The 25,277-nt window shown below is 38.7% G+C and overlaps 3 protein-coding genes across 6 annotated transcripts; all 3 read left to right on the forward strand.

Moving 5' to 3' along the window:
- The first annotated feature begins 925 nt into the window (after nucleotides 1–925).
- actr10 (actin related protein 10) lies at nucleotides 926–12,810 on the forward strand. Its single transcript, XM_039690039.2, has 13 exons — nucleotides 926–1,130; nucleotides 1,361–1,433; nucleotides 1,683–1,765; nucleotides 2,434–2,542; nucleotides 5,119–5,226; nucleotides 7,270–7,337; nucleotides 7,425–7,501; nucleotides 7,856–7,891; nucleotides 8,013–8,092; nucleotides 8,922–8,995; nucleotides 9,098–9,179; nucleotides 9,479–9,680; nucleotides 11,203–12,810. The coding sequence occupies exons 1-13, from the start codon at nucleotides 1,054–1,056 to the stop codon at nucleotides 11,382–11,384; spliced, it is 1,251 nt and encodes a 416-aa protein (XP_039545973.1). The 5' UTR covers nucleotides 926–1,053; the 3' UTR covers nucleotides 11,385–12,810.
- Nucleotides 12,811–13,832: 1,022 nt separating this feature from the next.
- LOC120491982 (zona pellucida sperm-binding protein 4) lies at nucleotides 13,833–16,296 on the forward strand. 2 transcript variants are annotated; one of them, XM_089118992.1, is made up of 9 exons: nucleotides 13,833–14,278; nucleotides 14,312–14,794; nucleotides 14,875–15,062; nucleotides 15,136–15,233; nucleotides 15,305–15,462; nucleotides 15,539–15,731; nucleotides 15,801–15,948; nucleotides 16,035–16,107; nucleotides 16,186–16,296. In XM_089118992.1, exons 1-9 carry the CDS (start codon nucleotides 13,891–13,893, stop codon nucleotides 16,260–16,262), a joined length of 1,806 nt encoding a protein of 601 aa, XP_088975118.1. In that variant the 5' UTR covers nucleotides 13,833–13,890; the 3' UTR covers nucleotides 16,263–16,296. The 2 variants fall into 2 exon arrangements, with proteins under 2 accessions (XP_088975118.1, XP_088975119.1); XM_089118993.1 differs by having other exon boundaries at nucleotides 13,837–14,794.
- Nucleotides 16,297–18,436: 2,140 nt separating this feature from the next.
- On the forward strand, nucleotides 18,437–24,903 carry pgfa (placental growth factor a). 3 transcript variants are annotated; one of them, XR_016146111.1, is made up of 7 exons: nucleotides 18,437–18,763; nucleotides 21,820–21,853; nucleotides 22,463–22,659; nucleotides 23,528–23,597; nucleotides 23,671–23,700; nucleotides 23,769–23,846; nucleotides 24,509–24,888. XR_016146111.1 is itself a non-coding variant. In XM_039690129.2 (7 exons), the coding sequence occupies exons 1-6, from the start codon at nucleotides 18,701–18,703 to the stop codon at nucleotides 23,827–23,829; spliced, it is 465 nt and encodes a 154-aa protein (XP_039546063.1). In that variant the 5' UTR covers nucleotides 18,451–18,700; the 3' UTR covers nucleotides 23,830–23,846; nucleotides 24,509–24,903. The 3 variants fall into 3 exon arrangements, 2 of the variants coding, with proteins under 2 accessions (XP_039546061.1, XP_039546063.1); XM_039690129.2 differs by having other exon boundaries at nucleotides 18,451–18,763; nucleotides 23,528–23,607; nucleotides 24,509–24,903; XM_039690127.2 differs by having other exon boundaries at nucleotides 18,441–18,763; nucleotides 23,528–23,700.
- The last annotated feature ends 374 nt before the right edge of the window (nucleotides 24,904–25,277 follow it).

The raw sequence follows: 25,277 nt of genomic DNA on the forward strand, positions 1-25,277 counted from the left end.
ATAATGCTAATTCGAAATAGCATAGGTTATACAAAAATGTAATAGGTTATTTTCGATTAAATAAAATAAAAATGGAATCAATTGAATGACGTCCATGGTTCCCCCCTCTACACCATGGAAGCTCATTTCCGCCACAGAATAAACAACAAAAAAGGTAATTGCTACTTTTTATCCAACAGTTCTGACTTTTTTCCCCACAATTTCGAGTTTACATCATATAAAGGCGCAATTGCGTGTTATAAAGTCAGAATTGTCAGACTTAAATGTGCAATTCAGATTTTTTTCTCAGAATTGCATGTTTATATAATTCTGACTTTATAACATGCAATTGGGCGTTGCAAGTGCAAGGGGAAAAAAGTAAGAATTGTGAGTTTAACTCGCATTTCGACTTTATTATAACACACAATTGAATTGCGACTTTGTATCACGTAATTATGACTTTATATCTCGCAATTCTGAGAAATAAAGTCATAATTGCAAGATGTGAACTTGCAATTGTGGGATAAAAAGTCGCAAATATATTTTAAAATGTTTTGTTTTTTGAGGACAAAAACAAGTTTCTATAAAATGGTGCAGCACAACTGTCTGGTTTAAACATTCTTCTAAATATCTTCCAATTGTGTTGAGGGCGTTTAAATGATGATTTTTGGGGGAATTATCGCTGAAGCCGCCTTGGCTCAAAGTGTCCACGGAGAGCTGATCTGGGTTCGGTGTCACCCGCCCAAATCCCACGCATTCAAGCGGACAGTAAAGTGTGAAGAACTGATCTCAGATCAGCGGATACTTCATGCAGAACGCTTTTCATTAAACACATTCACATGTCGGAACACATAAGAACATGTACAACAGAATGAACATGTAAATGTGTAGAAAATGTTTGCGTGTTGGATGTATTTGGTTTTTACTGTTGCCGAGAATATTTTTATTCAGGCGAATGCAAGGCAGCCATTGTGAAGGACCCCGCCCGTCTCTCTAATGCTATGAGTGTCAGCGTTGTGTTTACACAATAATAATCTCTTTTTTCCCACTTGATACATTACTTCTATTGAGAAAATGCCCTTGTTTGAAGGCCTGGGCAGCGGCGGGGAGAAGACAGCCGTAGTCATTGATTTAGGAGCGGCGTACACAAAGTAAGTGACTGTTATTAGTGCGTCGCGGTCATAGAATATAAATAGACTCGATGTTTTAGTCAAATTATACGATATAAGACCTGAATGAGTTACACGCCACGATTCATCGTGCATTATTACACTGATGATCATTAATCACTAACAAAATTATTATGGTATATGATATGAGACACTCGGTTTGTTTGTGTTTGTTCTGACTGGTTTTGTTCTCTTGTGTTTGTAATGTGTAGATGTGGCTTTGCTGGCGAGACTGGGCCGAGATTCATCATTCCCAGTGAAATTAAACACCCTGGATCTCAAGAGGTCTTATTTATAATCATAATTAATAAACTTAAGACAACATTTGCTGTAACTAATGCTTTAAACAGAGTTGATTGTGTCTGTGGGGAACTGATTGGATGGTTGTGGTTTGCTATTGGCTGATCTCATCTGAGTGACAGGTTATAGCCCCGCCCACATCATCAGAGAAGAGATGCCGCAAGACGAACTGATTCTGTTTCAACATTATTAACACAATAATGATGTGTGCACCCCTAATGATCGTGTGTCCAGGCCGTGCGAGTCGTCCAGTACAACATCAACACTGAGGAGCTGTACACCATCCTGAAGGAGTTCGTGCACCTGCTCTACTTCAGGTACGACAGTCCGCCGGCGGGGAACCAATGGTGCACTTTGCAGGGTGTCGAGTTATATTTTAAGGCATGAAGAATTCTTTTCCAAGGAAAAAACTCTTAAATGTGTAGTTCTGGTGATCACAGATGAGTTTTAAGGAATACATTAGTGTTTACAGGGGGAGTCATACAAAGCCTATAACCTGAAGATGGCGTTGACTAGCCATTTACACTCCATAATATATGGAGAAAAAAGCAGGAAATCATAAAATCTCATGAAAAACAGAAACTTTTCTTCAGATTGTGACTGAATCACGCAGAAAGCAAGTAAAATGCGCTCCTTCTGTAATGGTGGGAGATTTCGGTCAGTCCAGTGTGGCGCTATAGAAAATTATATTACATTTTCCCTATAAAAATGAGTTTTTTGCACAATTGCGAGTGCTTGTTGACTTAAAACGTGTTTTAAAACATATCTTTTTAACATTAACATGTTTTATTGAGACTTCTGCACTTGATCTGTATGTGCGGCGTGTGTGTTTTGTGTTATGCAGTGACCTGTGAATTGCTTGTGAGGTGTTATGAAAGGCGCCATTGAATAAAATGCATAATTATTATTATGATGATGATTAAAAATCCCCCAGAGCTTAGTTCATGAGCGAACACATGACCGAACTCATGCCTCTTCCCCTCAGGCATCTGCTGGTGAACCCCCGAGACCGGCGCGTGGTGGTCGTGGAGTCGCTGCTCTGTCCCTCACACTTCCGGGAGACGCTCTCCAGGGTCTTCTTCAAGCACTTCGAGGTGAGCTCGTCTAATCCACCCTCCGCTGGCCACAGCTTGCTGACCTCAGATCAGAAGATTCGTTCAGATCCGCGTTATGACACTCTTATGATTAGCTCTGATCTCAGAAACTTGTTCTAATCTGCGTCTGAGTGTGCTTTACTGTAATCAGGTGATCTGTCAATATAGAGTTAATTCATGTTTACAATCTATTCTAAATAATGCAAGCAACATGCTATTCTTGTGGAAATTATATTATTTATAATATTACAAAAGATTCTATGTGAAGGAAATGATGCTCTTTTGAACTTTGTATTCATCAAATAATCCTGAAACATTAAATTATCAGTTTTCACAAACATATGAAACACTGAAAATAATCTTAACTGTGTCTTGATCATCAGATCCTCATATTAGAGTGATTTGTGAAGGATCATGTGACACTGAAGACTGGAGTAATGATGATAAATTCGGGAATAAATTACACTTTACTGTATATTCACATAGTCAACTATGGAAGCTTGTTTTCGCCACTATATAAAAAAATTATTGCGACTTTATTTCTCAGAATTCCGCCTTTTTTCTCACAATTGCGAGTTCACATCTCGCAATTCTGACTTTATATCTCGCAATTCTGACTTTACATCTCGCAATTCTGACTTTACATCTCGCAATTCTGACTTTAAATCTCGCAATTCTGACTTTACATCTCGCAATTCTGACTTTACATCTCGCAATTTTTACTTTACATCTCGCAATTCTGACTTTACATCTCGCAATTCTGACTTTACATCTCGCAATTCTGACTTTACATCTCGCAATTCTGACTTTACATCTCGCAATTCTGACTTTACATCTCGCAATTTTTACTTTACATCTCGCAATTCTGACTTTACATCTCGCAATTCTGACTTTACATCTCGCAATTCTGACTTTACATCTCGCAATTCTGACTTTATTTATATCTCGCAATTCTGACTTTACATCTCGCAATTCTGACTTTATATCTCGCAATTCTGACTTTACATCTCGCAATTCTGACTTTATATCTCGCAATTTTTACTTTACATCTCGCAATTTTTACTTTACATCTCGCAATTTTTACTTTATATCTCGCAATTCTGACTTTACATCTCGCAATTCTGACTTTTCATCTCGCAATTTTTACTTATATCTCGCAATTCTGACTTTACATCTCGCAATTTTTACTTTATATCTCGCAATTCTGACTTTACATCTCGCAATTTTTACTTTATATCTCGCAATTCTGACTTTACATCTCGCAATTTTTACTTTATATCTCGCAATTCTGACTTTACATCTCGCAATTTTTACTTTACATCTCGCAATTCTGACTTTACATCTCGCAATTCTGACTTTATATCTCGCAATTTTTACTTTACATCTCGCAATTTTTACTTTACATCTCGCAATTTTTACTTTATATCTCGCAATTCTGACTTTACATCTCGCAATTCTGACTTTTCATCTCGCAATTTTTACTTATATCTCGCAATTCTGACTTTACATCTCGCAATTTTTACTTTATATCTCGCAATTCTGACTTTACATCTCGCAATTTTTACTTTATATCTCGCAATTCTGACTTTACATCTCGCAATTTTTACTTTATATCTCGCAATTCTGACTTTACATCTCGCAATTCTGACTTTATATCTCGCAATTTTTACTTTATATCTCGCAATTTTTACTTTACATCTCGCAATTCTGACTTTACATCTCGCAATTCTGACTTTATATCTCGCAATTTTTACTTTACATCTCGCAATTTTTACTTTACATCTCGCAATTTTTACTTTATATCTCGCAATTCTGACTTTACATCTCGCAATTCTGACTTTTCATCTCGCAATTTTTACTTATATCTCGCAATTCTGACTTTACATCTCGCAATTTTTACTTTATATCTCGCAATTCTGACTTTACATCTCGCAATTTTTACTTTATATCTCGCAATTTTGACTTTACATCTCGCAATTTTTACTTTACATCTCGCAATTCTGACTTTACATCTCGCAATTCTGACTTTATATCTCGCAATTTTTACTTTATATCTCGCAATTCTGACTTTACATCTCGCAATTTTTACTTTACATCTCGCAATTCTGACTTTTCATCTCGCAATTCTGACTTTATATCTCGCAATTTTTACTTTATATCTCGCAATTCTGACTTTACATCTCGCAATTTTTACTTTATATCTCGCAATTCTGACTTTACATCTCGCAATTCTGACTTTATATCTTGCAATTTTTACTTTATATCTCTCAATTCTGAGAAATAAAGTCAGAATTATGAGATAAAGTCGCAATTACCTTTTTTATTTTTCAGTCTGTGGCTGAAACCACAGAACTTCTATAGAAAACTGAAATATTTTACACTGGAGTAATATTTCACAGTTATTACTGTATATTTGATCATATAAATGCAGCTTTGGTGAGCAGAAGAGACTCGGTTTACATCAGACCTGCTGCTGTTTCTCCAGCCTGTAATTGGCCGTGAGTGTGTGTGTGTGTGTCGGTCAGCCGTGTTCGCTGGTGTAGAGTAACCCTGAGCCGTGTGTGTGTGTGTTGCAGGTGCCGTCGCTGCTGTTCGCTCCGGGTCACCTGATGTCGCTCATGTCTCTGGGGATCCAGTCGGCTCTCGTCATGGACTGCGGATACACGGAGACGCTCGTCTTACCAGAATCCTTTACAGCAAATACGCTTTAAAACTACTTTGACTCGATTGACTGTCGCCCTGGGGTGTGTTTCCCGAAAGCATGGTCGCAGGTTCCATCGTGTGTGTGTTTCCCCATAACATCGATACAACGAACATTCGCATAGGTGTGTGTGTGTGAGCGACAGCATGTGTGACGCAGTTTCATGTTTGCATGTGGACTCAATAACTCCTGATCTTGAGACACACCGGCGGACATTCAGTGCAATCTGTGTCTTATATTTAGCATTAGGGTTGCCAACCGTTCCGTATAATACGGAATCGTTCTGTATTTGTCACATAAAAGTCTTGTTCCGTATTGAACTGATACGGAACGCAACTTTGTTCCGTATTTTTGAGAATCAGTTCAGTGCAAATCCATGACAGACGCATCTTCTAATATATCTCAGACAGACTATGAATGAAGACCAGCTGAGCCACTCCACTCGTGATCGACTAGTTTTACCGCAAATTAGTTAAAATATCCTCTTGCCTGCGAGCTTGAGCTTCTAACGGACGCAAAACCAGGACTGGAGTCAGAGCACATTCCTCTCTGCACTCTAAGCGTTCTGTTATCACTCCGCTTTCGTCCACTACGGGTTTTCCAGACTCACTCACAGGGAAAACTGTTCCGCGTTCAATCGATTTTAAAAGATAATCTTATGTTTTACTGACTGCTCCCCCGCAAGAATTTATTTTTTTTACATTTTAAGGTTAAATGCATCAGTTCAGATCAAAATTAAGAGCTTCAACCCACGAACTGCTCGTTAAAGAAATATAAAGCATTGATTTGTACAAGGACAATAAAGAGGACTCAAACATCTTTTTAGTTGTGAGAGTCTCAGTCTACATTACATTATCAATGGTGCCAAACAATTATTATAATAATGTAATAATGATTTATATAATTGAAGAGTTCAGATGCAAAAGCCTCTAAATGCCATTTGAAATTTTCTTCTTTAATGATGATTTTTTATCACACTTGTATATTTAAGTTCAGTAATTTCACTTTAATAACAATTAATAGGTAATTATCATTGCCATTTAAGTGAAATCACTGAACTTAAATATACAAGCTTGATAAAAATGATCATTCTAGAAGAAAATTTCAAACGGCACTTAGAGGCTTTTGCATCTGAACTCTTCAATTATTCCTATGACGTAAAATCCATATAGCCTATATAGGCTACTATATAAATGAAAATGAATATTTCAAAAGTATATTTTAATCAACATTACACTATAATATAGGAGAATTAAAATACTTTTGTCCTATTTCTACACTTACAAGAAATAAACCCTTGAGCTTTTATTTAGGAGAAAACAGATAGCCATGCTGATCGGGTGATTAATTCAACTAAAAAAAAAAATTATAAACTAAAATAAAAACTAAATTAAAGTAAACTAAAAAAAACTAAACACTAAAACTAAAATAAATCCATGGTTCATTGTTGGCAAAATGATCATGATAGCCTTCATATATCTAGAATACATGGTACAGTCATTGATTAGGCATACATATAAATTAATATAGGCCTAATAAGTGATTATAATATGCTATATGAATTCTAAGGGTCATTACCAAAAAACCTCCTCGTTTCGAAATCAGAAAGTTGGCAACCCTATTTAGAATACACACAATCTCTTTGTCAAGAGATTTAAAGCATCATGTTTAAAGTGTGTGTGTGACTAAATCTGGAAACAAAGCAAAATAACTGAGAAATGTTCCTCAGATGTCTAATTTATAACATCCAGCATCATTTCGATCCCAATCAGATTCATTAACAGTAGTTATTACTCCACGCGTGTGTGTGACGTCATTAACCGACGTGTGTGAACGACCGCTTTACGTCGATACGGTTTCGGTAAGCACTCGTGACGAGATGCGTCGCACTACAGTAGTGAAGCTGTACGGGAAACACACTCCTGCTCATAGTGTGTGTGCCTCATCAGGGATGGATTATAAGCGCTGTATACACTAGCGATGTTTCACAGCCGTTTATGATGATCAGACTTTAACAGCGCTCTAGATCTACGAGGGCGTCCCGATCCTGTCCGCGTGGGAGGCTCTGCCGATGGCTGGAAAAGCCATTCATAAGTAAGTCCAGAGTGGCATGAAGCGAGGCGGTGTGTGTGTGTGAGATACAGCTGCTTGTGTTCTCACTGTGTGTGTGTGTGGTCTTAGGGAGCTGCACGCTCTGCTGAGTGAGCAATGCATGCTGGACACCGACTCCGGCACCGGCCTCAACCCCGCCGTCATCAGTAAGACACACACACACAAATATCAAACCTGATTGAACACTGTTAGGAATATTGAGTCAGAGTGCATTATATTTACACCAAACTAAATCCTATTTTTCCAGATAAAGTGAACGATCGATTTGCTTGTCTAAAACATATTTCATACTTGTCTAAAGTTATTCCTGCGTTTACTTGATAAAGTCCGCTCAGATTTGACACAGAAAGACTCGTGAAGCTCGAGCGGCGGACGGACGTTTGTACAAATACACTAAAAGAGTCTGTCTATCGACCAGAGACAGAAGGACTGCAGGAGATTATGAAATATGATCCAGTATAAGGTTAATACTGTACTTGATTATGTGTTGTTTGTTACAGGCACTATTCCAGAAGATGTAGTGGAGGATATCAAAGGTGATGACAAAATCAAGACCGGCTTTATTACATTACAGTTATTCCTGTTTCGCTGTGTTAAAACAGTGTGTAATGTTGAGTGAGGACTGAGCTGTGTGTGTGTGTGTGTGTGTGTGTTCAGTGCGTACGTGTTTCGTCAGCGACCTGCAGAGAGGAATGAAGATCCAGGAGGCCAAGTTCAACATGGACGGATCAGCCGAGGTCAGAGGGCGCGCTTTACACTGCATTCATACGCTAACACACACTCCTCAACACAACACAACCTGCTCACACACACGACTTTTCACCGTAAATAGACCTGATTTTATTGTTATAACTGATGTATTCATAAAAGACGTATTTTTAAAAATTTTGACGTATTTTAATCTTAAATGTTTTATGTAGTTTGTTAATTGTGGGACTTTTGTTATTCACGTTATTCTCCTTTATAAATAATGTTTAAATATATATATATATATATATATGAAGAGTTCAGATGCAAAAGCCTCTAAATGCCATTTGAAATTTTCTTCTTTAATGATGATTTTTATCAAACTTGTATATCTAAGTTCAGTGATTTCACTTAAATGGCAATGATAATTACCTATTAATTGTTATTTAAGTGAAATTACTGAACTTTAATATACAAGTTTGATAAAAATCATCATTAAAGAAGAAAATTTCAAATGGCATTTAGAGGCTTTTGCATCTGAACTCTTCATTTATATATATTATTGAAAATTAAGTTAAAATTAATAAAAATTCATTTTGGAATAAATTTTGGGTGAAAAAAGACAGATACATTCAATATACAAAATATAAAATACAATATACAATAAAATACAATATATAAAATAAAAATACAATATATAAAATACAGATTAAATTTAATAAAAAAAAAAAGATTTATATTTGTTTCATCAAGTCAGTTATTAAAGCGTCACAAGAGTTGGTGCATTAACTTTGACCGTCCTGCTTATTTGAACGATGAGTGTAATTAGTGTAATTAATAAAGTAAGAATACTCACAGTTGTTCTGATTGGTCCGTCAGAGACCGGCTCCGCCTCCAGACGTGGAGTATCCGCTGGACGGCCAGAAGATTCTGCATGTCAAGGGTTTCATCAGGTAAAGACCTTCACACGATCACATGACCTGCTTTCCCTGAAGGTCACATGTTTGAGCCGAGAGTAACGAGCGGCAGGACTGACCCACACTAACCTTCTCCAGAGACTCGGTGGCGGAGATGCTGTTCGAGCAGGATAATGAGGAGAAGTCCATCGCCACGCTGATGCTGGACACGCTGGTCAAGGTATGACGTGTATGATCCTCAAGTCAGTCCTGAAGAGAAGTTCCTTCTAATGACGAGTGCAATTGAAAAATCATGTCGATGTTTGAAGTGATGCTCCGAAAATGAATTTTTTAATGAAAAATGAAAATCGCTTATTCAGTCAATTCATCTTCACATTAATTTAATGATCAAACTGAGTTGCTTACTAGAGTTACTCTGCTGTGGAGTTTATGGACTGAAAGGCTATTCTGAGGATGTGTATTTTGTGTTTGTTTTCCCAGCATTCACCTTGTTGATTTGTTTCGTTTGTACCACACTAGTGTCCCATCGACACTCGCAAGGTTCTGTCGGAGAACTTGGTGATCATCGGCGGCACGGCCATGCTTCCCGGATTCCTGCCCCGCCTCCTGGCGGAGATCCGCTCGCTGGTGGAGAAGCCGAAGTACCGCGATGCCCTCGCGACCAAGAGCTTCCGCATCCACAGCCCGCCCGCTAAACCCAACTGCACCGCCTGGCTCGGAGGTGAGCGCCGACACGCACGGGACGACACATGAGGAATACGGTTTTGGGTTTCACTGTTTTTGATGGTCCCCTTAAAGGAGTAGTTCACTTTTGAAAAAACTTTTGCTGATAATTTACTCACCCCCGTGTCATCCAAGTCATCATTCAGTCGAAAAGAAATGAAGGTTTTTTAAGAAAACATTCCAGGATTTTCTCCATATAATGGACTTCAATGGGAACCAAACGGTTCAAGGTCCAAAAGACAGTTTCAGATGCAGCTTCAAATGTCTTTAAACGACACCAGTCGATGAATAAGGGTCTTATCATGCGAAACGACCGCTTATTTCAAAACTTATTTCAAAAATGTAACTTTTCTAAGGACAAATGCTAGCCTTGCTCTATTCTGTGAGGCGCGTTTGTAACGTCACGTATTACGTAATTACGTTCAAAAGGTCACGGGCGACGTAGCCGGAAGTACAGAATCAAAATCGTCCGACATCGTTGTTTTACCTTTTAATTCCTTTTTTTGTAAACGGCGTTTGAGTTAGTTTGCACGTTTAACCTATGCATTCAACTTAAACACTGACTCTGTACTTCCGGCTACGCCGCCCGTGACCTTTTGAACGTAATTACGCATTACGTGACGTTACAAACGCGCCTCACAGAATAGAGCAAGGCTAGCAACCTTAGAAAAGTTACATTTTTTGAAATAAGTTTTGAAATAACCGATCGTTTCGCTTGATAAGACCCTTATTCATCGTCTGGTGTCGTTTAAAGTCCTTTGAACAGTTTGCACTGAAACTCTCGTTTGGACCTTGAACCGTTTGGTCCCCATTGAAGTCCATTATATGGAGAAAATCCTGGAATGTTTTCATCAAAAAACAAAATTTTTTTTCGACTGAGGAAAGAAAGACATGGACATCTTGGATGACACGGGGGCGAGTAAATTATCAGCTAAAGTTTTTTCAAAACTGAACTACTCCTTTAAAGGTGCAGTCTGTAAGAACTAGTGGTGTAAATAGGTACTGCAGTCGAACTCAAAACATCAGAGATCGCCGTTTCTCCCACCGCCTCAGACACGGGTCGCCAGACGCGTCAGGAATGAGCGCAACGTCAAAATTGGCAACGTGCATTATCACAGACCAAAACAATAACACACATTCCAGCCTGGAAACACACATTTCACAGTAAAATAAAAAAATAAGCAGAGGATACACATGTTGTAGACCCGCCTTTGGGCTTATATTACTAATGCTCTCTTTAAATAACTATAATACTGCGCCAAGGACTTTAGCCACGGTCATCGGCTCGGTCTATTTCAGTTCCTCATAACAGCAGCGCTCCTGAACACACACTCGCTCTCACACCAGCAGCCCATGGGCACAGATGGGCACAAACGCATTCGCTGTTTTAATGTGTCGCGGGATGTGAAAATGAAACTAGCGAAACGCACTTGCGCCGCACCGAGTGTGTGTGATGGGGGCCAGTGTGTTACACACTTTTCTGCCATTCACTCAGGGTTGCTCTGTTTCTTCCCGTGTAGGTGCTGTATTTGGAGCACTGCAGGACATTTTAGGCAGTCGCTCGGTGTCCAGAGACTACTATAACCAGACGGGCCGCGTCCCAGACTGGTGCTGTCTCAGCGCTCCTCCACCCGACTCCGTCTACGAGGCGGGCAAGACGCCTCCGCCGCTCATGAAGAGGGCCTTCTCCACGGAGAAATGAAGCGTCACATGGTCCTGACGGGAACACACCATAACACACACACTGCCGACCGATCAGGAGATTTGGGTCGGTGAGATTTTTAATGTTTTTAAAAGAAGTCTCCTCTGCTCACCAAAGCTGCATTCATTTGATTAAAAACAGTGAAATATTATTCTAATGTAAATCATCAGTTTTCTATGTGAATATCCAGTAAAGTGTAATTTATTGCTGAATTTATCGTCATTACTCCAGTCTTCAGTGTCACATGACCCTTCACAAATCACTCTAATATGAGGATCAAGAAACATGTGATTGATGTTGAAAATTGGATTCTTTGATGAATAGAAAGTTTAAGAACCGCATGTATCTGAAATATGATATTTTGTAACATTATAAATGTCTTTACTGTAAATTTTATCAATTTAATTCATCCTTGATGAGTAAAAGTATTGATTTCTTTTATTTATTTTCCCCCATAAATGTAATATAAGTTCTTACTGAATCCAGACGGTAGTGTTTACTGTTACAAACGCTTCTGTTTCAGATAAATGCGGTTCTTAAACTTCCTATTCATCAAAGAATCCTGAAATAAAAATCTAAATAACTGTTTTGAACACTGATGATAATCTTGATCCTCATGTTAGAGTGATTTGTGAAGGATCATGTGACACTGAAGACTGGAGTAATGATGATAAATTCAGGAATAAATTACACTTTACTGTATATTCACATTTTTTAATCAAATTAATCACTCGATGAGCAGAAGAGACTTCTTTTAAGAAATATAAAAAATCTTGCCGATCCAGACCTGTTGAGCGGCGGTGTGTGTGATTGAGTCCTGGTCTGTAATCGTCTAAAGCAGGGATTCTCAGCACTGGCCTTCGAGATCAGCAAACCTTGAGCGACTCGTAATCCTGGAGACCCCGAGGAGCCTGTACAGGCGTTCGATCAGAGATGGAGTAAAATCTGCAGGAAAGTGGAGCTTGAGGGCCAGAGCTGAGAAACGCTGGTCTAAAGTCGGCCATGTTAGTTCAGCTTTACTTGATTTTTAATAGTAGGTGCAACTAAACCCATCACTGCGGCTTCTGCTTCACTCATGACAGATCTTTATCGACGGTTTCCAGAGCATGACATTTATCCAACCTAAACCATGTCAGTTCTTTGTCAGTAGTGACATAAAGCTACTTTTTTATTATTATGTAAATGTCTGCTTTTTCCTTTTTTTTTTATTATTGAACACACTTATTTACAAAAAAACAATTTACAAAATCTATGTCTGCTTGTTCCTGCACCATCAAAAAAGCAACACGGAAGGCAACTTGACCATTCTGTCTAAAATAAAATCATTTCAATTATATTTAACAACCAGTTTGAAGAGCTGAATATGTTGAAAATGTTACTGTATTTATTAGGTTTGTGAAATAAACATTTAAAATGTGGTCTTCTATTATATTTGTACATTAAGTGTTATATGTCATTATCTTAAGACTTCATCATGGTAACTCTAATTTCTCCTTGCAATCAATTTTCCTAGAGACATTTTGTGGAATTAGTTTAGAGAAAGTGTAGGACGGTGGCCAGTTGCATAAACTGCTTAAGGCTAGTTCTTAAAGTCACCCAGTGGTCAATAACTGTATCCGTTTAAGGGGACGTGAACTGAGAATTCAGCTTTTCCTTGGTCTTTTGACAGGTAAGAGTTTGTTGTACTATAAAAATACCCTGATTTTCAAAGCTCAAAACTTCCTTGTTATTCCAAAAACTGTTTTTATTGAAACCAAGTCTGTAAAACGACAGAATCTGAGAAGTTGAGACTTGTGGCGACACAGAGCAGCGAATGATACGCACCTAATCACAGCGGTGTGTGTTCAAAAGGGTGGAAAGACAAGTTAAAATTGAATCACCTAGTTACAGCATAAACTCCTACTCGAGTGCGTTTCCCGAAAGCATCGTTAGCCAACTATGGTCGCAAGTTCCAATTCCGCATTTGACGTAAGGATGCTCGTCCATTTCCGGTTGTGGAGATTAAAGCAGAGGAAAACGGGATTATGCCAGAGTCTTCAAAATTTACTGTCCTCCCGTCTTTGAAATGAAACGTACATACGTTTAGATGTAATTTTATAGTTATATTTATTTAATATAATTTTAAAAAGAAGCACAACGAGGGGTGTCTGTTTTATCTGTTTTTGTGACTAACGTTTCTTTAGTATAACCATGGAGTATAAAATTCAATATAAATTCTCGGTATTGCATTGGACTCTACGATCGGCGGAAGTTATTGAGCATCCCTAATGCTTCACCGGAAATACCGCCGTGCATAGAGCCCATAGACTTCAATGGAATTTGCGATCAACTTGCGATCATAGTTGGCCAACGATGCTTTCGGGAAACGCACCCCTGGAGTGCAAGTCTGGTGAATCATGACTAGCCTACTAATGAAGAGGGAGGGATTATCATTAATTACCCAGAGTCCGTAGAGTACAAAAAGACCAAAGGGCAGCATCTCAACAGTGTGACTAGCTGTTGGACAATGGCAGGAAGTTGGTGTGTTCAGTCTCTGGCACTTTGTGTTTGGCTCTGTGTGTTCTGTCATGCTGTTCCCAAGTGGAGTAATCTGAATCAAAGTCCTCAAGCTCTGATGTTCCAGCAAACTGACCAGCGGTTTCAGAAGCCAGTTCAACAGCAAGCTAGTCAACAGTTTCCTCAGTCTGTTCAACAAGCTAGTCAACAGTTTCCTCAGTCTGTTCAACAACAAGCTAGTCAACAAGCTAGTCACCAGTTTCCTCAGTCAGTTCAACAAGCTAGTCAGTTTCCTCAGTCCGTTCAACAACAAGCTAGTCAACAAGCTAGTCAACAGTTTCCTCAGTCTGTTCAACAAGCTAGTCAACAGTTTCCCCAGTCCGTTCAACAACAAGCTAGTCAACAAGCTAGTCACCAGTTTCCTCAGTCAGTTCAACAAGCTAGTCAACAGTTTCCTCAGTCCGTTCAACAACAAGCTAGTCAACAAGCTAGTCAACAGTTTCCTCAGTCCGTTCAACAACAAGCTAGTCAACAAGGTAGTCACCAGTTTCCTCAGTCAGTTCAACAACAAGCTAGTCAACAGTTTCCTCAGTCCGTTCAACAACAAGCTAGTCAACAAGCTAGTCAACAGTTTCCTCAGTCCGTTCAACAACAAGCTAGTCAACAAGGTAGTCACCAGTTTCCTCAGTCAGTTCAACAACAAGCTAGTCAACAGTTTCCTCAGTCCGTTCAACAACAAGCTAGTCAACAGTTTCCTCAGCAGTTTCAGCCAGTGGTGAAGGCAGAGCCCCTGGACAAATGTGCTGTAGCTGATTATGAGCAGATCCAGTGTGGACCGCCTGGTATCAGTGGTGCTGAGTGTGCAGCTATTAACTGCTGCTTTAACGGACAGCAGTGTTACTATGGGAAGGCCGGTAAGAGTGTAGAGTCAATGTAAAGGTGTTTCTTGTTAAACCGATCCTCATCAATAACCAGCTCTTGTACCTTGTTCCAGTGACTGTCCAGTGTATAAGAGATGGTCAGTTTGTGGTAGTGGTTGCTAGAGATGTCACTCTGCCTCGTTTGAGCCTGGATTCAGTCCATCTCCTGGGTGGAAATGATCCAGCTTGCAGTCCTGTGGGATCCACACCTTTCTTTGCCATATACCAGTTCCCCGTCACAGCGTGCGGCACGAGCATGATGGTGAGTAGCTGCTTGTGGTTTTGTTCTGCATGGCTTTGGATGGACTAGATGCCAACAGTGTTATGATTTGCAGGAGGACGGTGGATATGTGGTGTATGAAAACAGAATGACCTCCTCGTATAAAGTGGGTATCGGACCACTTGGCTCCATCACAAGGGACAGCCATTTTGAGTGGGTGATGTATGCTTTCTCATAAATTTGAATCCATGGCAAATGCTACAAGCTCACTGTTTGTTTTCCAGGCTTCTCTTCCAGTGTAGGTACTCTGGTACTTCTGTGGAAGCTTTGGTTGTGGAGGTCAACACTGTTCCTCCACCTCCACCAGTAGCTGCTCCTGGACCCCTCAGGGTGGAGCTTAGACTCGCAAATGGTCAGTGTGTCACCAAAGGCTGTGCTGAAGGTAAGGGTTTGTCCCAAGTATGCCTAAAGCCTTTCTAAAACTCCAGTTTCTAGTTAAACCCTGCATTCTTCCTCAGGGGACGAGGCGTACACGTCCTACTACAGTGATGCTGATTATCCAGTTACAAAAGTCCTGCGGGAGCCTGTCTATGTTGAGGTGCACGTTTTGGAGAGGACCGACCCCAACATTGTCCTGATGCTGGGACGTTGCTGGGCGACGTCAACCCCGAGTCCACTCAGTCTACCCCAATGGGACCTTCTGGTTGATGGGTGAGTAAGGCCAGTCTTTGTTCATCTAGTGTGCTGTAAGGAGTTTCTGATTCCCTCTTTGCCTTTCAGATGCCCTTACCAGGATGATCGTTACCTGACCACATTGGTTCCAGTGACTGGATCGTCTGGTCTTCAGTTCCCGACCCACTACAAGCGCTTTATTGTGAAGATGTTCACATTTGTTGATCCATCATCACTGGCTCCTCTGCAGGAAACCGTACGCTCCGCAGCCTTACCTCAACCCTTAATATTAGTACTTTGTATAGTGAATTCTCTGGCTAAACCCTTTTCCCCATCTGTTAGATCTTCATCCACTGTAGTACAGCAGTGTGCCATCCCTCCTCTGGCTCCTGTGAGCAAAGCTGCGCTAGGAAAAGTGAGTGCTTGCTGTAAGTTGACTTCAGGAACCGAGAACTTATTTAAATGCCCCTCATGCTTCTACCACTTTTTACAGGAAGAGACACTCCCGTCAAGACCATCCCTAGTGGGCAAACTGTGGTGTCTAGTGGAAAAGTTAACCTGGTCAAGTGAATTTTAGTGTTTTAATAAACTTCATGAAACTCAACATGTTTTGATGTCTTTGGTATTCGTTTCAGACTGGAGTTGGTTCTAGGGCTGCACTACTACGCCTTTTTCTTTTGTGCATTGAGATTCTTGACCTAAACAAATTTCTGCCTAAGCCATTTAACTTTACAATTTGCCAAGTTCTAGTTGTTAACTTGGGGCCCTGTTCATGTTTTTCATATCAAATGAAGGTTTTAGCTACTGGCTTTTTGAGGCTTTACATGGCTGGACTAGCATAACTGCGTATCAATACCAAACCAACCCCAACGAACTAGCGCTGATGAAAGCTGACTTGTCGCCTCTCGTCAGTAAGCTGCACTTGAACACACTGAGAGAATTGCAGCTGACTGTCAGTTAGTGTGCATTCTGTGCCTGCGTGTAATGAGCGAACTGTATTTCTGCAGATATATTTGTCTTTCAAAAAGGAGAACCGACGCTGCCGGTGTTCTGTCGATTTTTGCTGCCTTGTCGAAAAATGCTACCGTAGCGCGAATTGATCACAGAATGCAGATTAAAGTCGTATGAAATGCAATTCTAATACAATTCTAAGTTATGAGTAGCTACTGTATACTGTAGACTACTGTTTTTATTTTTAAAACGGTGTGAAAAGTAAAAATTATCATAAAATATTCATCTTTGACTTGTTAAAGTACACCTTTTCTTATAGTAACTGAAACTTTCAGTTATTCCTTTTCAGCTGGCTGACCGTACAAATATTCATATGGTAGTAAGCATTTTTTAAAGGGAAATTATACATTATAACAGGAAAATGTACCTTTTGTAAAAAAAAAAAATGTGAGTCTGCACATGCGCATAACCGGTAAGTAGGAAATCTCGATGGGTAGCATGAATTGTCAGAACACCGGCTGCAGATAGCCTACACATAATGTAAACAAAGCGGCGCGTACATATCGAATATCAATCCTGCTAAACATTTTCTTTATTCCACTCCGCTCATGTTAATATTGAAATATTTGCCAAGGAACACTCAGGTAAGAAGACGTAATATTACAAGAACAGCCTTCTATCTTTACCGTTTTTACTTCTTCGCTTGCTGTTTTGCTGTTCTCCTGCACTGAATCTTTCACAAAGCTGAACAGCCAATCAGAGTTCTCTCTTACCCCAACGGCCCGACGCCGATTCAACATGTCGAATCGCGCGAAACAAAGTCGTTGAGGACTATTTTCAGCCAACGGCTCGGAACCGTGAGTATCACACCGAGGAAAGTTGGCCAACGCTCAAAATCTGCCAGACCGTCGGCTTGGTGTGTTTCGGGCTTTAGTTCACTTGTTGGCTTTTTGTAATGCTTTTTTTGTTTTTTCTTTTGTCGTAAGTATGAGTCGACTTGACTAGTCGGCTGTGAGTGACGTTGGAGGTTCCTCTTCTCACAGCACTAAACTCATTAATTTTGACGGGGATCCAGAAAGGTTCTAACGACGATCACCAGTGACCACTAGAGATTCACCCGTTGTAAAATGCAAAAAAAAAATTGGACCGAGTTTGGAAAAAGAGACTGCAAAGGGACATTTTAAAGATAAAAATCTGAAGGGGATTAAATGTAGTTTCGCAATGCGAATGTTATTAACAATTTGAGAACAAAGTATAATTTACACGTTTGACGTGATATGATAAAATTTAATCAGCTAGGTTTACTGCAATGCCTTTTTTCAGAACGTTGGTCAGAAAACAAAAATGGCTTCTTCTTACTTGTTCCACTTAGGGTGAAAGGGACTGCAGGTTTAACATGAACTAATAATGAACAGCATTTATATATTGTTCTTCATACTTTATTAGAATCAATCAACTTGCATAACCAACATAACTAACAAGATGAACAAATAGTAGGCTAACCAATGTATTGTTCATGGTGAGATCGTGTTAGTTAATACGTAAATGTTCCAAAATAACCTTTTTATATTATCTATCTATCCTATTTATACGACAAAAATAGTTTTTGCGTGATAGATACGCAGTTTATGGTGTTAATAAACGCACTCCGCACCACTAATCTAACCCATAGACAGTATAGGCAATAGGGTTTATGGTGCGTAAATGCAGGCAAAACACATGTTTGGCCAATAAAATAAATTGTCACGATAAATAAAATTCGTGGTATAGATACGCACTTTCATGGGCATCTGTTGAGTGAGGGACACAGTCAGTGCATCTTTCAAACTCGATGACCCAATTCTGGAGCATTACTCACGCATACAGTGCATGACTCACTCCAAACAAAGACCGGGAACGGGGAAACTTTCCCAAAAAGGAAAACGCCGTTTGGGATTTTTAGACACCTGTAGATTATTTTATGGAGTTACTTAGATTATTTTTGCGGTAATTAAAAGATGGTTCAGTGTATGCTCCAGTAAGATGTGTGGCTCCGGATCATTCTCCGCGCGCTCGACATGAAGAGATTCATCGGTGTGTCGCAGCTTTCCGCGTTCCTGCTCTACATTCCTCTTCTTCAGGTAACTCGCATTCCTCTTCCTCAGGTAACTTACATTCCTCTTCCTCAACTGATGTCCCTTACGTAAAATAAATAATAGGCCTGTATATAAATAATATCAATATGTGACCCTGGACCACAAAACCAGTATCAGGCGGGTCATTATTTTTTATTTTATTTTTTGAAATTGAGACGTCATCTGAAAGCTGAATAAATAAGATTTACATTGATTTGTTGGGATAGGACAATTTTTACAATACTGGCTATTTAAAAATCTGAAATCTAAGGGTGCAAAAAAAAAATGTAAACAATGAGAAAATCGGCTTTAAAGTTGTGCATTTATGTTCGGGATTTTACTGAATTCACTCACAAAAATATATTTTTATATATTTACAGTAGGAAATTTACAAAATATCTCAATGGAACATGATCTTTACTTAAACAATGAGAAAATCGGCTTTAAAGTTGTGCATTTATGTTCGGGATTTTACTGAATTCACTCACAAAAATATATTTTTATATATTTACAGTAGGAAATTTACAAAATATCTTAATGGAACATGATCTTTACTTAATATCCTAATGATTCAGGGTAACTTGTGATCGTTTAAAGTAGTTTAAGATGCTTCAAGAGTGTTCCTGATGCTTAATTTCTGCAAATAAATGTAACTGGTTATATTTGTCAGTGATCATGGCTAATATCAAGTGATCATTATGTAAAGGTGTTACATTTACGATAAACTAGATATTGTAACATGAGTTTATGGAAGTCAACCAAATAGCAAAAGGAAATCTCTGTGTTAAATGTAATCTGATCTGAGAAATGTTCTGAGGATGTAAACTAGTCAAACCAACTTGTATCCAGCGTTCGCTCCGGTCCGCTAATCTGCATCTGTAGTGTATTGGGTTTGTAGTCCATAATCTGCATCAAACCTGCACTGCAAAAAGTATTATGTTCTTCCTCAGTGTTTCTGTCTTGTTTTGCAGCACAAACATCTAAACATTGATTCAAGATACATTTAGAGAAGCACAATGAAGATATTAAGTGTTTTCTGAGAAATTAAAACAAGAACAAATATCTGCCAATGTGGTCAGAAAAATAAACATCTTTTCACGAATTAAATACATACATTTTTTAAATTAAATACATTTTTTTTTACCTCATTGGAAGCTATTTTTCTGGTTTAATCAGTTTGATGATTTATTTCAGAAAGCAATGCTTTAGTGGGTAGGCTAAATATCTAAATTTGAGTATTTTTTAGATATCTTTAATGTAAAACGAGACAAAAATACTAATCACATGCAGGAAAGTTTAAAACGTTTGTGTGCATGACTTTTGATTTGTGCACTATATCCTAAGTCTTCTGAAATCGACTCAGATTAAGTGTTTATTCCTTTCCATTTGGATGAAGATATGAAGTACAACTTTCATTAATGTTTGGTAAAGGTTATGTCAATGTTAAGATAAATTGCTCTTCAAATAACATCAATAGAATATTAAACACGTGATCACCGTTTTCACAGATTCGCGTTTTTAAAGTTCACGCGTACTTGATTACATTTTTCAATACTTTCCAAAACTTGCACCTTGAATCCTGTTTGAGAGTGTGTGTTCTCGAGCCCACAGCCGGAACACATTACAGTTTCTGTGTCGTGTTAGCGGTCGCTGAGTTAATCACTAATGATCTTTACACCGGAAGTGAATCAATCTAAACTAACTTTATCTGGACGATAACTTTATTCTAGATCTGCTGTAAAACCGAAACAGTCTCTGTGACTGTGATCTATTGCTGTTACAGCGATGAACGAGACTGGATTATTGATGATAGTTTAATGGTCTGGGTCAGCGTGAGTGAGTGAGGAGAGCTTCATTACTGCACGTCTCCTGGCTAAAGTTAGTGTCCCTCTGTTCCTGAGATCTGGGACCCGTGTTCCCTCATTACTTGCCCGCAGACGGACATCAGGGCCCTTCAGCTGCGGTCCAGCGCACAAACACAACGGGGCGGGCTCATTCCGCGGCTCCTGCGGGACGTGTGGTGACAGACCCAGTTTACGCTCCGAGTCTGAAACTGGCGGATGAAAGAATAATAAAGCCACAGTTCACATGTCTTGGAAACTCGTGGCATTTTTTAAAACAAACACTAGCTTTGCTTTTGCATTTAATACCACTCTTTATTTCTTCTTGTGTATGATGACTTTGTTTAGATTTTTTTATTATTTTTTTATTATAAAACCTTTTGAGCAGCAATTTTTGTATAAAATGAGCTAGTTTACAATTCGGCTTCATTTGTAAGTCACATTAGTTTAAACTAACCGTGAACAATAATTTTACAATAGTTTTAAATATTAGTTAATGATCATTTTTAGGGTTGGGTATTTTAAATTTTATCGATTCCGATAAGGTAAAAAAAAAAAACTTATATCATTCACATTTAGTCTTATTGCAAAACATTTAATTGTAGCTGAATATCATGAACAAAAATCAACAGGCTAAAGAACACTTACACAAGGAAGTCTGAAATAAACTAAGATTGAAATAAACAGTTTTTTAAGATTTTCAGGTTCAGAATCTGTCATCAAATATAAAATAACACTGCACTTTATAAATAATATACATTAAAATATAGTTACAAATTCAGTGAAGAACAAGTGGATTCTCAGTCTTCTGTTGTGTGATTAGTGTTGTAATAGAGAATATGAGCGCTGTCACTTTAAGAGCTGCACGGGTCCAATACACTGAAACACACACTCGAATGGTTAAAAGTCATATTGAAATGCTCACAAAAGAATCGATAAGAGGAATCAAAATTTGTATTTTAGATCAAGTATCCGAAGTATTCAATTCCAGAATTGGAAACTATTTTTACATTTATTAATGCATTTTTCAAATAAAAAAATGTAGATGGTTAATATTATTTAATGGGCCTGAGCTGACTTGAACTGACAATGAAAAGTTGTATTTCTATTAGCTAACATTAACATACTACATTAATAATTTGTTGATAATTGCATTTGTTACAATGTTAATACTTGAATACTAATTTTTATGTTCATGCATTTACCTTTTTCTTTAAACAGGTTTCTACTATTCTGGCCAATTCCCACTCCAAAGGTAACATAATTTGACTATTATTCATGTACTGTAGTTTTTATACATTTTTATAAAATTTTAGGTTTGATTATAATTTGTAATATATTTTTAGCATTTAAAAAAAGTATTCCTTTTTCGAGCCGAACATCCCTAGTGAACGTTAAAGGGTTAGTTCACCCAAAAATGAAAATTCTGTCAGTATTTAGTGTTGTTCCAAACCTCTATGTGTTTATTTGTTCTGCTGAACACAAAGGAAGATATTTGGAAGAATGTTTTAATCAAACAGATCTCAATCCCATTCCCCATATTATGAAAAAATACATACTATGCTAGTCAATGGGGAATGAGATCTGTTGGATTAAAACATTCTTCCAAATATCTTCCTTTGTGTTCAGCAGAACAAATAAACACATAGAGGTTTGGAACAACACTAAATACTGACAGAATTTTCATTTTCGGGTGAACTAACCCTTTAACATTCACTAGGGATGTATTGATAACTGGATGATATTTTAAACACTTTTTAAGTGTTGATCTGAAAATATAAGCATGTATGCAGCTTTTTTCATGTGAGTTGTCGCAGTGAGCAGTTGTGTTGTAGTTGCAGTAATGCTGATGTCCGTGTTGCAGTGATGCTGTTCCCGGAGGCCTGGAGCCGCGGTCTGTGTCACTCCACGGAGCGGATGGTGGAGGTGGATCAGGAGTATCCTGGAGGCGTGGAGCACATATACAGTCCCGGCTGCGTCCCATTGCTGCGTTGCTCCGGCTGCTGCAACGACGAGAAGCTGACCTGCTTTCCCATCCGCACGCGCAACATCACCATCCAGGCAAGACCTCCCAGCAAGCAATAGCCATCATTTCTCCATAGTCCAGCTATGAGTAGGTTAACTATAGACCCGATATAGTCCAGCTATGAATAACTGCACTGTTAGACCTTACCAGGTTTTTTACAGTAAAATACTGGCAACACTGTTGCCAGTAATTTACTGTAAAAATGCACTAAAACTAATAAGTTATATTTTTTAGTTAACTTGAGTTTTAGTGCATTTTTACAGTAAATTACTGGCAACAGTGTTGTAAAAATGCACTAAAACTAATAAGTTATATTTTTTAGTTAACTTGAGTTTTAGTGCATTTTTACAGTATATTACTGGCAACAGTGTTGCCAGTATTTTACTGTAAAAAACCTGGTAAGGTCTAACAGTGTATAGACCCGATATAGTCCAGCTATGATTAACTATAGACCCGATATAGTCCGGCTATATGAGTAGGTTAACTATATAGACCCGAATGTGATACAATTGTGTCGTATATTGAGTGTTTGGATACTATTGGACGTCTTTTAAACGCAAAATAGCTTACTCAGTGTCTCATCAGACGGACAGTTCTGGCATTATTGACTCCCTCTCGTTTGCTGCTAATGTTTCTATCTACCCTTCCACCGTTGATCCGATACATCATGCGGCGGGCTTTGATTAGGTTTGATGTGTACAAAGACGCATTTAATTTCATTTAGTGACTTAGATTTCCAAAGTTTGATGAACTTGACGTTTTAAGGTGGTTTGTGACGTCAGAAACACCAAAGTGTGTTTTTGAGACTGTCTTTGGTTCACTGTTGTTTTAAGGAGGAAATACTCAGCAATGCTGTCCACTTATCAACTTACACACGGTGTGTGTGTTTGTTTTGTCCATCAGCTGTTGAGAATCACTCCAGCGGAGCGGAGCAGGGAATATGTTCTTCTGTCCTTTCAGGAACACCGGAGCTGTGAGTGCAGGTATGATCCCGGTCCACTCCTCCGGCTCTTTATCTATTCATCTAACTCACTTTTGTCTTTCAGGCCCAGACGACACCACTTGAGGAATCAACAGTGAGTATTAATTCCTTGATTTATTCTCTTGCGTCTAAATGAGACTCTGAGAATGTTGTTGTGCTCAGCAATCGGAGACGGAAGGGAAAGCCCAGGAGGAGACGGAGGGGAAGAAAACACCGGGATTGAGACGCTGCCGGTGTCAGGTGACTCTCTCTCACGTTCATCCGGATACAGCTGAAAACCGTGTTTATCTTTAAAAACGCCATACTAGCCTTTTCAGGCTGAGAAACGTTTGGAAAACGCCTGAAAATGCTAAATTCCCCTTCCCTGCGCATGCGGAAACCCTCACAGAAGCTCTCAGATGATGCAGACGGAAACATAATCAAGTTATCGTGCAGTTCTTCTGACAGGATCGTTTTATTTATCAGAAGCTGCAACACAGTCTCATGAAGATGCGTATCTATACCACGAGTGTCATTTCTCGCGGCATTTATACGGCAAAAGTGTTTTTTTCGTGTATATGGTACGCACTAAAAAACCCTGGGTTAGGTTTAGGGGGGAGGGGGGTGGGGAGTTCGTGCGTATTATACGCAAAAAAGTGCGTATCATATGTACGCAAAAATCGCGTGCCAAATACACGCAAAAACTGTTTTTGGCGTATAAATGCCACGAGAAATGACATTCGTGCCATAGACACGAACTTTCATCACTGATGAAGCTCTCACTATTAAATGTTTGGTCTAAAATGCTAAAACTGCTCCTGTTTCACCGCAGCAAATGCGAGCGTATTCACAACAATGATGCGCACATATTTTGTTTATTATATTTTTTTAAATGATCCATTTACTTTGTGTATCTGCTGCAGATGTGACGATCGCTGTGGCAAACAGGCACCTTCATTTTCCTTCATCATCGTCATCATCATCACACAAGCACTTCTGGACATTATGTGGACACAATCTATTTATGCATGTTTGGATTGCCATTAAGAAATGTGTGTTACAATAAACATAATCTGCCCATCTGAAGGAGATGACCAGAGTTCATCAGGGAATGTGAAATACTGTACTTTGGTGTCGCTCACGTCACGAGTTCAACAGCCTGCATTCTTTATAATAAAATTGTAAAAAAAAATAAAAAATTATTTTTAAAAAAAGCTTGAGTTAGTAAATACAGTGCATGTACGTGTCCCCATCAAATGTGTCTTAATATATTTTATAAAACAATAAAATCACAATATTTGAAGAAATATATTTCATCAGAATGCTGCGAGTGGATTTCTGTTTGTTGTGGAAAAAAAAAAGAAATTATGTGTAAATCAGAAATTATGACATCGAACATTACATGCTAAGTCATATTAATGAGATAAAAATTTGAAATTGACATATTAAATAATATTTATGAGATTAATGATGTCCCGTGTTGGTGTGAACGGGCCTTTAGTATCATAATATTATCCACACCATGATCTTCTCTTTGTCGTGAAATGTTTGTATATTTCTGCTGAACACAAAAGAATATATTTTGAAGAATGTCAGTAATCAAACCGGGGTTGGTTCCCACTGACTTCCCTGGGATTTTTCCCATGCTATGGAAGTCAATGGGGTGCATCATCTGTTTGGTAACCGGCTTTG

Source organism: Pimephales promelas, chromosome 13, assembly GCF_988280905.1.
Source record: "Pimephales promelas chromosome 13, fPimPro1.hap1.1, whole genome shotgun sequence".
Classification (NCBI taxonomy): domain Eukaryota; kingdom Metazoa; phylum Chordata; class Actinopteri; order Cypriniformes; family Leuciscidae; genus Pimephales; species Pimephales promelas.